An 11930-nucleotide genomic window follows, 5' to 3' on the forward strand; every position below is an offset into this window, starting at 1 on the left:
TGGGCTTTCCCTTCCTTGCCTGTGTTACGAAGTTGCCATGGGTTGCTGGGCAAGCACTCCCTTCCTGGTTCCCTCCCTTGTTGAGGGGGGTTTCCCAGACCTGGCTAACCTGATCCTAACTCTGTGCCTGTGGGTGAGGGGCAGGAGGGGCAGGGAGTTAGAACTCCGAACCCAGGACCGGCAGGGCCAGGGTGCTGATACCCTCCGATTCTGCTTAGGGCCCCTCTGAAGTCTGAAGTTTTCCCTAGGCCTGTGGGAGATGGGCGGGGCCTCCTTAGGCCAGGCTCCAGTTTCCTTGGAAACCCACAGGCTTCCCACCCTAGTCTGCCTGGGCAGGCTCCCAGCTGGGGCCTCATTTGCAGCTAGCTTCTCCTCCCCCATTTAGTCTGCTCCAACTTGGCCTCTTTTGGTCCCCTCCCTGAGTCCCCAAGCGGAGCCTCTGGCCTCCTCTACCAGCCTCTGATGCCTTCTTCAGACACCTGGGCCTCTCCTGCCCCATCCCTAAACAGCTTCTCAGCAAACAGGCCTCCCAAACTCCTGCTCCTCTCTCTCTGGCCTTTCTAGTCTCTTTACGAACTGTAAGGCCTGGCCAGGCCTCCTGCTCCTTCCCGCCTACTGCCTCCCACATACTGACCTACAGCAGGCCTACTAGGCCATTTCACTCACCCCCCTGCCCCAGCCCATCCATGGAGACCCCTGGCCTGGTGCACGGGGAAGCTGAGCCCTTTTCCAAAGCACTCCGAAGCCTCGTCAACAATCGCCTATACAGGTGAGGGGGCTGGACCTCTGTGGGTTTCGAGAGCTGGCTCTCCTGGGCTCCATGACTCGGGAAGCCCTGGGAAAAGAAGAGGCGGGGAATTAGGACTTGACCCTCTTGAACTCAGGGGCCATAATATCCCCAGACCAGAGGTGGAGGGCAGTGGGTGACTGTGTGATCTTAGGCAAAGGCCTTCCTTTTTTGGATCTTGGGCTCCTAGCCAAGAAGAGCCCCCTGCCCCCTGGATCCTGAGAGATGGGATATAACTTGAGTCCCTCCCCGGGGAGGCAGAGGAGCAGATGACCCTGTCTTAGGAACTGGGGATTTACTAGAGGAACAAAGTTCCAGGGATTGAGCCAAAGTCTGAGACAGGAAGTGTGGTTCAAGGGTGCTGTCTGGGGCTCAGTGTCTGCCTAGCACACACGTGGTCTGAAACCAGGAATAGAGAATGGGGGCAGGGCTGGTCGGGGAAAATGAGAATGTAGCTTTCTGTCCCCACTGGCTCAGAGCTGGGCTCCTCCACAAAGGCTGCTGAATCCCATAACCCCACTGCTTTGGGGACCCCAGGCCTTGGAACTGGGACCAGGAGGCTCCAGGAAGTCAGGTTTCATCTGCCTCCGACCCAGTATATTGTCTGAGGCCCAGAGGCTGGGGCCGGAAGCGATCGTGAAGATGGAAAATGTGGTCTGGCCTCTTGATGGTGCATTACTGCTGTGTCTGTACCCCTATCCTCCCACCCCCTCTTGCCTGGAGGAGGCTGAAAAAGCCGAGTTTGCAGTCTGTGGAGGAAGAGCAAGCAGAGTTTCCCTTCCCCCAAGACTCAGGCTGGGGAGGAGAGGGTATGTGTAATCCATCTTGCATCAGCCCTGGAGCTTCCTTAGTGATGAAGCATAGCCACCTCCTCCGAGACCTCAGAGTCTGGGAATACCGTCCCATTTCATGGGCAAGAAAACTGAGATTCAAAGGTAGAAAGTCATTTGCCTGAGGTCCTATAGGATGGAACTGGGACTAGAACACAGGCCTTTGTGTTCCAAACCTTCGGCTGGAAGAACTAAGCCCTATCTCATAGGACAGATAAGGAAGCGAAGACCTAGAGTTGCATCCTAGACTCTGGCCTCTTCTCCCCCGGCTCTCCGCCCCTCTCTTCCACAGTGATGTTCGCTTTGTGGTCGGTCAAGAGCGGCAGGAGGTGTTTGCCCACCGGTGCTTGCTGGCCTGTAGATGCAACTTTTTCCAGCGACTTCTGGGCCCAGAGCCGGGCCCTGGGGTGCCTGGCCCAGTGGTGCTAAGCACCGTACCAGCTGAGGCCTTCCTGGCAGTGCTGGAGTTCTTGTATACCAACAGTGTCAAGCTGCACCGCCATTCTGTGAGCCCACTCGGCAGAGGTCTGGGTGGGAGAGGGAGGGGGTGGGCGGAGGAGCGGGGAAAACTCTTCCACTCCAACCACCACTTGCAGGTGCTGGAGGTGCTGACAGCAGCTGTGGAGTATGGGCTGGAGGAACTGAGAGAGGTGGGTTTATGCGGCAGGCCCCTCTCCTCTCCCTTGCCTCTTATGGGTTCATTTCATATCCTTCCTCACACTCATTCTGTCCTGGAGAGGAGCATGCACCAACACCAAGAGAAGTATCTTGCTGTGTTAATAGGCCTTTATGTGTGCCTGTGTGCAAAAGGATGCCTGCATGCCTGGTGTGTGCTGTGGGGGCCTATGGGGTGTCTATGGCTGGTGCTGTATATACCAGATAAGAGCCTTCATCCTTGTTCTTCAAATAGGAATAGACATGTAAACTCTCTTTTGTGGAGGGCTGGGCGTGCCAAGGCTTAGGCCCTGGTGATTCCCAGTCTCCCCTGGCCTGGGAGTCAGTGGGCCTGGGCCTGGGCCTGCTAGGAGTCTGGATGGCTGACTGTTCCAAGCCTGCTCACTGCTTCTGGGATGGGTTGGGGTCTGCGAGCAAGGATACCTCAGCACAACCTACATTCATTTCTGTTCCCAGCTATGTCTGGAGTTTGTGGTGAAGGTGCTGGACGTGGAGCTGGTCTGTGAGGCCCTGCAGGTGGGTGTTGCTGGACCCAAGCAGGTAGTCCCCAGTGTGGAGGGCTGGCTACTAGTCCATGGCCTCTCATCTCTAACTAATCTCCCTTATTCTGCTCCCAGGTGGCTGTAACCTTTGGCCTGGGACCATTGCAGGAGCGTTGCATAGCCTTCATAGAGGCCCACAGCCAGGTACAGCTCCCCATTTTCATACAACCCCACACCTCTCATTCTGCTCCTCCCTGACCCATTCCTGGACCCACAGGAAGCACTTCGGACCCGTGGCTTCCTGGAGCTGTCAGCGCCCGCGTTGCTGCTCCTGCTGCGCAGTGACAAGCTCTGCGTGGATGAGGCTGATCTGGTCCTGGCGGCCCGGAGCTGGGCGCGCGTGGGAGCGGTGAGCGGGGCGAAGGGGAGCGCGGGCTGAGGGAGCTGAAGGATCGGGCTGCCGGAACCCGAACCCGGCGAGCGGGCGGTGGGCCAGGTGCCCCTCTTCCCCTCCGCCCGGGCTCAGGGCTGGTGTTCGCAGGCGGTGCTGGACCGGCCTGTGGCCGAGGTAGCAGCCCCAGTGGTGCGGGAGCTGAGATTGGCCCTGCTGGCCCCGGCGGAGCTGAGTGCCCTGGAAGAGCAAAACCGGAGGGAGCCGCTCATCCCGGTGCGGAGGCGAGGAACCAGGCTCAGAGCCACTCGACAGCGTGGGGTGGGGGTGGTGGCACAGGGTCTGGGGGGTGAGGGGGGCACTGCGGGACTCCACCGTGAGTGACCGGCCTTCCCCTGAAGGTGGAGCAGATCGTGGAGGCGTGGAAATGCCACGCTCTGCGAAGAGGAGATGCGGCCCGAGGTGCCACGTGCCGCCGCCGGAGGGGCACCCTGCCCCGGGAACATCACCGCTTTCTGGACCTGCCCTTAAAGTGACCAAAGGCCAGGTCTCGCGAGGAATGCTGGGCCTCGCCTAAACTACATCTCCCGACATGCTCGGTCCTCTGAGCGGGCTTCCGCTCCCACCATGCTCGGCGGGCGGGGCGCGGGAAGCACCCGGTCGGCCGGGCGCAGAGCTCTGTGGGCGGGGCCGAGGAGGGGCGGGAAGGGCGCGGGCGTGAGCTGGGCCCACCCTCCTGGCCACGCGGAAAACCAAAATCGTTTCCCTGGCGCCTTACCGTAACTCCACCCCGGGTCCCGGGCACTCTCACCCGCCCCATTTACCCTTGTACTTCTCGGCTCAGCCCCTTCTTTAATTCCGGACCTGCCTCCTGGAGGTCGCCTTGTAAATGGCTCACGGACACCTGACACTGTTCAAAGCTTCCTCATCCTTCCCCGGTTCTGAGCCCGTGGTGTTTCATCTCCGGAGTGCCGAGCCCGAAACCGGTCCCCGGCCTTAACTCCTCTTCCTCGCGTCTGCCTCCGCCACCTTCCGAGGGAAAGGGCAGCAGACGACGCCCAGCCCAAATGTGCCTTTTGGACATAAGGGTTATTTTAAGCTGATTATTTTGAGAAACAGGAGAAGCTCTGAGAACAGAGTACAAGTCACCCTTTTGTAAGGGAAATTTATGTCTATAAAGGGAATCTCCATTTGTAAGGGTGCCTCCCTCTTTGTACCAGGAAGAGGATGACTCACTCGAGAGAATCTAATCAGTGGGAAAGGCGCCCTGAGAGCTGACGAACCACCCGTGCCCCGTTTACCTGCTGTTCCTGGCCCCTCACCTCTCTCCCGCCTTTGGCGGAAGCGGGTATTAAAGCGGGTGCTTAGGCCACTTCAGGGACTTACTCCTTTTTCCCTGGGTATCTCCCATGTATACACGAAGTATACATGTTAATAAACTTGTTTGTTTTTCTCTCGTTTATCTGTTTTTATTGTTGTTGTTGTTGTTGTTGTTGTTGTTATTATTATTATTATTATTATTATTGTCTCAGCCAAGAGCTCAGAGTAGAGGAAAATTATTTTTTCTCTTTGACAGGATTCTTACAGCTGTTTCGGCTCCTTCAGCCCAGTTCCGTCAGTACGACCTGTGGCAGGAGTTACTGAAACAGATGAATTCGTCTTCTCACCTTCATCTGAGCAGCCCCTCCCCCAAGCCCACTTCTCACACTGACGCTGGATTTACCAAAGATTATCAGCCCTACTCCCCTGATTAAGTCACTCAACACCTCCTTTGCCCTCAGGACAAAATATAATCTATTTAGATTTCAGGGCACTCAAAATTTATTAGTGGCTCCAAATAATAGCAGCTTTTCTCTCAACAATTCTTTTCGCATGAATTCACTGGCCCTGAAGGCACTAGTCCTCTAGCTCTGGATTTACTCGGTTATTTATTTATTTTTTAAAAATATATTTTTATTTCTTTCAGAGAGGAAGGGAGAAGGCGAGAAAGATAGAAACATCAACGATGAGAGCAGCTGCCTCCAGCACGCTCCTCACTGGGGATTGAGCCTGCAACCCGGGCACATGCCCTTGATCAGAATCGAACCTGGGACCCTTCAGTCCTCAGGCCAACGCTCTTTCCACTGAGCCAGACTGGCTAGGGCTGCTCTCGGTTATTGGAGACTCCCCAAGCTAGTCTTTCATTCATTACACATTTTGTCTTCCTGAGGATCTGAATCTCCCTGGAAAAAGATCCCTGGGGCCTGGAGTGGGGCCTGATTACCGTCTGCTTCCCAGTCCCTGTCAGTTAAGCAGTGGTCTGTAAATGTTCAGTGAAGGCATTTTTCCTTACTTAAATACTATTTTATGCCATAAAGAGTTTAAAAGAGCTGTGAAATAAAATGCTGTTAATCTGAAATAAAGGAGAATTAACTATTTGGAAGAAAATAAAGTCAGACTCTATCTTAGAGATTTTATACAAAAACATGTTGCACATGATTAACAATACCACTTCACGACAGTAGTGTTTGGGTGATGAGAATTGATAACAAGCCAGATGTCCTAGAGGATTAGTTTAACCTTGGGGACTAGTTAAATTAACTATGGTATATTCCTACAATGGTATAAAAATATATCTGAGATCTTTGGTGAGAAAAGCACAGTGCTGACCAAGTAGAACATGAATCTGTCAACGTAAGGAATGTCCAATCTTGTAAAGAATTTGTAAAGACTTTGAGTCAAACTGATGACAGTGCTGGGAAGCAAGATCTCAAACGCTCTGGCGAATGACAGTTATGCAGTTTCTTTTAAAAAAAATCCTCAGCCAAAGATATTTTTTTAATCGATTCGAGAGAGAGAGGCAGGGAGAGGGAGAGAAAGAGACAGGAGAAAGGGAAACATCAATATGAGAGGAACATTGACCAGCTAGCTGCCTCCTGCATGCACCCCAACGAGGATGGAACCTGAAACCTGGGTATGTGTCCTGACCGGGATTCGAACCCATGACCCATTGATGGGCAGGATGGTGCCCTAACCACCGATCAAACTGGCCAGGGCAGTTGTGTAGTTTCTTTTATACATTTGGAATTAAGGAGGGAACATAAGGAAGACTGCATCAAAGTGGAAAAAAGCAAGGTGGGTATTTGATTACAGAAGTTAAGATTATGTACATGTTTTTTAAAAAATATATTTTTATTGATTTCAGAGAGGAAGGGAGAGGGAGAGAGAGATAGGAACATCACTGGTGAGAGAGAATCATTGACTGGCTACCTCCTGGGGATCAAGCCTGCCACCCCACATGTGTCCTGACTGGAAATTGAACCGTGACCTCCTGGTTCATAGGTAAATGCTTAACCACTGAGCCAAGCCTGCAAAAAAAGTTTTCTTTGCCCCTCTTTGGGTTCCTGGCTGGGTCTGAAATTAGTCTGACAAAGACAGATTAACAGGAGACAAGCATACACATTTAAGCTTTACAGGACATGGGAGTCTTTCTAAGGAAATGAAGACCGGAAGAATAGGTTGCAGAGAAATATGATAGATTAAAGAATATGGGGGAAGTGTAACTGGAGGAAACTCAGCAAGGCCTGTTGGTTAGGATTCTTCTCGGAGTCCCTTTGTCTTTGGAGATAAGGATGGTAACTTTCCTCTGGGTGTAGGGAGGGTTCCTCTCACTTGAGGATGTTGTGGCCTGTCTTTAGGGAGAAGGGAGTGGGCAGCAGGAATGGGACCAGGTGTTAGTCTGGTGGGGTCAGACCGGACCTGGGTTCAGCAACCTCAGTACTTGGGTTCCGGCTAGGAAAGAATTCAGAGCCAGGACTCCAACTATAAGAGAACATTTATTTACAAAACCACAGAGGTAGAAGTAATCCATAGAAAAAAATAGAAACACCTTATAGAAGTAAAGGAAGGGCCGTTGGAGATAGGGAGTGAGGAAGGTAATGGTAAGGAGCCTGGGGGCATGGGGAAGGGGGGAGGGGGACCTGGGTTCTCTGTCCCAGGGTTTTAAGGGTGGAGATTTTAGGGGACGCCCCAGGGGAGGATCTCAATAGACTATTCAGCAGTTTTTCAGGTGAGTCCTTTCAGGGTCTAGGTCTCCACTGATTGATTATCCAATGCAGCTGGTCCTGAGGTCAGCAGCCCTGCCTGGTTTTGTTGCTTTTCTGGGCCTGGAGCTGAAATACAACTGAGGCCTAGATGTTATCTCTAGGGAGGAAAGGTCAGGGGGTCCAAACCCCATGACCACGATATGCTAGGGGAGGAAAGGTCACCCTGGGGGCGAGGTCCCACCCTACAATTGTCCTTTGCTGGGCACCTGGGGCTTTCTACCTTGGTGACCTTCTGTACCTGGCCCATTGTCCTTGCTCTGCTCATGTCTGTCTAACTGCCGACCACAGGGTGAGGGTAGGGAAGGTCAAAGTGACTTTCCTGTTTTCTCAAATTCCTTCAGTTTAAAATATTCATTATGCCAAGGTGCCATATTTTGGGGTAGCATGTTCTGAACCCCATCAGTAGCACAGTGATTAAGAGTGTGACTCTTCTGGAGCCAGGCTGCCTGTGTTTGAATCCCAGCTCCACCCCTTTCTGGCTTTGTGACTTGAGTGAGGCTCTTCAACCTTTCTATGCCTCATTTATTTATAAAACCTATCTATATAAAAGGCTAATGTGCCTGACCATCTGGGTAATGACGTCAAGTAGCAACACCTGGCTTCCTCTGTGTAGCAAGGACTAGCCTCAGGTGGAAACTCTTTACACTGTGACCAAATGTCTGTGAAGCATTTTCCCCATTCCTCATCTCATTTGATCCTCACAGAAGTCCTGGACTAGGTAGATAGGAGACTCGGTGGAATCCTATTTTCTTTTCACTAGCTGGAAAATGGAGATTTAGAAAGCTTAGAAACTTGACCCAACTAAAAAGAAGTAAGAAATGGTGGACCTTAAAAAAAAAGAAAAAAAAAAAAAAAAAAAAAGAAATGGTGGACCTTGAAAATGACTGCAGGTTTTCTCACTGCGCAGAATATAGTCAAACACTGCTGCAGTTAAATATTTTACCCTTTGTTCTCCCTGCATGATCTACAATAACCTGTTTCGTGTTGATATTTACTGCTGTGTTCCTGACAATTACCTGAAAGAGAAGTTGGGATGCTTCGCTGGGCTGGAAAAAGTTTAGCTAAATCAGAAAGCAGGTCTAATTAAGCAAGTTTGTTCTATATCTATAAAAGGCTAAGTTGACTCGTGCATGCGTGATACATATAAAGCTCTCACTGGCGCCAATCGCACGCACGCTGTGTTTCAATCTGTCATTGTTGATCATGAATTTGGTTGTTTTTGTTGACGTTCTGAAGCTGAAAGAAAGCGGTGGCGTCACACGGAAATAACAATGGCGATTAAATATGATGGTAATAGTGATTCGGTAGATATAATTATCCCCTTGTAACCGAAGTTGCCGTCATATTCAGAAACGAAGATGGAGGACCTCCTTTTGAAAGGGATTTGCTCATTCATTGTAAACCAGATCCCAATAATCCAAGTGCCACTAAAATGGGAACAAATCAGTATCCTATTTCCTACACTAGATGCAATGAAGTATCCTATTCTTTCCCACGTGGTGAAAAAGGCTAGGGAACGGATATTGCATTAAGACTCAGAGACAACAGTGTAATCGACAATAATACTAAATTGAACGAATGATGCCGAAAAGGAAAATTTTCCTATCGAATTTCTTAAAAGTATTACTCCTTCCGAATGCCGTGTCATAAATTAGAATTGAAAGTAGGTGCAATCATCATGCTACTGAGAAATCTTAATAGTAAACGGGGTCTTTGTAATGGTACTAGATTTATTATCACAAGATTGCGACCTAACATAATCAAAGCTGAAGTATTATCAGGATCTGGGGAAGGAGAGGTTGTTCTGATTCCAAGAATTGATTTGTCCCCGTCTGATACTGGCCTCAGTGTTAGAATAAGTTTAATCAATTTGTCAGTCATTGTTTTTATCAATGTTTTTATATCATGTTTTTGTTTTTATATCATGTCTTTGTTGTTGTTTATCATGCTGTTATTATTTATTTATTAATCAATTTATATATTATTTTCATATACATTTTACTAATTTTCTTTCATCTCTGACACTTCTATTACAGAGCAAGGGTGATATTAAAATATTTATTCTAATTAATTTCCTTTCAATGTGCATGAATCTGTGCACTGGGCCACTAGTAGAGATAATAATAGAACCTAGTCTATAGGATTCTTAGGATGAATAATTCTGTAAAGTGCTTATAACTATAGTGGGAGAGATTAAATACTATATATGTGATTTAGAAAATAAACCTATTCATCCATTTATTGCCCAAATATATATTGTTGATGTGCCAGACTTTGACTTGGGGTCATGGAATCCATAAGAGAACAAGTTAGGTGAAGTCCCTTCCTCACAGAACTTCCATTCTAGGAGGAGAAACATACAGCAGACAAATTAATGTATGCTATAATCAGGAAGTAGATTGTGTTCTGAAGAAAAAGAAAGCCGGTTAAGCCCTAGCCGGTTTGGCTCAGTGGACAGAGCATCGGTGGAGGACTGAAGGGTCCTGAGTTTGATTATGGTCAAGGACCCTGGCCCTGGCCAGATGTGCGGGAGGCAACCAAGTGACACATTGGTGTTTCTCTCTCTGTCTCTCCCCTTCCCCCACTCTCTCTAAAATCAATGGAAAAATATCCTCAGGTGAGGATTAACAAATAAATTAAATAAATGAAAGAAAGAGAGAGAGAGAGGAAAGAGGAAGGAAGGAAGGAAGGAAGGAAGGAAGGAAGGAAGGAAGGGAGGGAGGGAGGGAGGGAAGAAAGAGAGAGAGAGAGAGAAAGAAAGAAAGAAAGAAAAGGAAAGCAAGCCGGTTAAAAAGGATAAACGATGATGTGGGGGTGGGACGGCTCCGCACCGGAGGGAGAGTGACTTGTAAGTTTGTCTGAGACCTAAGGAAGGAAGGAGCGTGAGCCTCGGGTGCAGGGGAAGGAGAGAGCGCTGTGTGCGATGGGAGGACATCAGCAATGGAGAGCCTCCCGCAGGAACTTTGTGCCAATCGGATGACAGTCACAAAGTTAACCGAGAAAAAGCCATCACCGAGAACCACTTTCTACTTTTTAACTTTCGGAAAGTAGCCTCGTAAAAACGAGGCCTCAAAAAATTGAGTAAAAACTCATAACTGTTCCTCTCCACGGAAATCTTTAGTAAAAGGCGAAAGATTTATGCGATCTGAAGAGAAACCAGAGTATGCCCGGCGCCGGCGCCCGGCCGGCTTGGAGCACGCTCACCCTCAGCTCGGTTATGGTGGCTGAGTGCCCGCGGGCCCGCGCTCCGCCCGGCGCGTGCGGAGCCCCGTCTTCCCAACAGGCGGTGTGCGCGGCGGCGGCGGGAGGTTCCTGCGGGGTCATCCCGCGTGGGGACTGATTTCGTGGTGCACGATGGGTATGCAAATCACAGGCCGCTCGGGGCTTGTCCGCGACACCAGCTGCCCCCGCGGGGCGGCGCCGTCGGACCCGGGGCGGCCGCTCTTCCTCTCTTCTCCGCGGGTCCGCCCGGGAACCGCGCCCGGTTTGCCGGGGAAGAAAGGGCGTTTCCCGCCGGTGCCGGGCGCCTAGTTCCTTATGGGGCTGGGGTTAAGTAAATGCCAATCGCTGAGGTTCAGTCCTAGCCTTCCATACACGCAGGGACCTCGCAGTTCTAGGGACAGACGCGGAGACCGTCCCGCACAGACACTAGGGGCAGTGGGGCCACGTGAGGGGCACATCGCCTGCACCCCCGGGGGAGACGGCATCCGGTGCATCTGAAGGACAGTTCCTCAAAGGGAGGGCACAGAGCTCCAGCAGAGGGCCTGGCTGTGTGAAATCCGGGAGGTGAGCCGCCAGCCCAGCAGCTGGGGTGCAGCGGGGTGTGTCTGAGTGAGGGCGTGTCTGCAGGGCGCTGCCCGGAGCCGCGGTGACGGCAGAGGCTCAAAGGAGCTGGGCCTGGAAACAGCGCGGATTTTCTCTTGTCAGTGACGGGGAGGGGGAGGCTGTGAAGTCAGAGTCGTGTGAGGTGCACGACCCAGGTGCACTGCCCTGCAAGCACGGACGTGTCCCCGAGACTGGATGTGGTCAGCGCCCAGGACGGACCACTCCGGTGATGGAGCTCCCTGGCTGGGATCCCTGCAGCGGCAGCCATACCAGGACACACCCTTCATTCCATGTTTCAGGGTTTTTCCCTAAGCAAACAATCACAGCAAAACCCCAAAAGCTCCTAGTGACCCAAACACCCCCGGACCCAAATCCAGCCAACTTCCATCCCTTGGACGCCTTGGGTACACCCCCTAGTCTAGTTTCCAAGCCACTCACTTCTCGTAAGTCTTTTTAGGTATTTTTAGTGTTGATTCAGCTGCAATAGGCTTATTTAGTTGCTTTTTCATTTTTGGTCAGAACATGATTATCTGGCCTTTGGGGTGGTGGGTGAGGTGTGAGAAGCAGTGCTCTCAGGGTGGGATTGTTCCTGGTGAGTGGGTGGCTGAGACTGAGCCCTGGAATAGTTGGGGAAAAGCACTAAAAGATCCGCCCCCACCCCACCCTATGGAGTGAGGCCCGGTACTCTAGTCCGGGGGTGTGGTCAGAGTCTTCAAGACCTCTGTGCAAGGGGACTGTTCAACCTTCACGGAACAAACATCTTCAATACAGTGCCTCACTGGTTCCTACCAATTTCTGAACAGTCCCCCACTGATCCCCTGGATGTCTGGCCTCTGGGGTGCCAGGCTGACTGCT

General features: G+C 51.1%; 1 protein-coding gene across 2 annotated transcripts; it reads left to right on the forward strand.

Annotated features, from left to right (window-relative positions):
• The first annotated feature begins 53 nt into the window (after positions 1–53).
• On the forward strand, positions 54–4625 carry BTBD19 (BTB domain containing 19). 2 transcript variants are annotated; one of them, XM_079777058.1, is made up of 8 exons: positions 72–769; positions 1910–2123; positions 2214–2267; positions 2749–2808; positions 2910–2978; positions 3052–3183; positions 3316–3441; positions 3567–4625. In XM_079777058.1, the coding sequence occupies exons 1-8, from the start codon at positions 687–689 to the stop codon at positions 3699–3701; spliced, it is 873 nt and encodes a 290-aa protein (XP_079633184.1). In that variant the 5' UTR covers positions 72–686; the 3' UTR covers positions 3702–4625. The 2 variants fall into 2 exon arrangements, with proteins under 2 accessions (XP_079633183.1, XP_079633184.1); XM_079777057.1 differs by having other exon boundaries at positions 54–769; positions 1910–2267.
• The last annotated feature ends 7305 nt before the right edge of the window (positions 4626–11930 follow it).

This window comes from Cnephaeus nilssonii, assembly GCF_951640355.1.
Source record: "Cnephaeus nilssonii genome assembly, chromosome: 7".
Lineage (NCBI taxonomy): Eukaryota > Metazoa > Chordata > Mammalia > Chiroptera > Vespertilionidae > Cnephaeus > Cnephaeus nilssonii.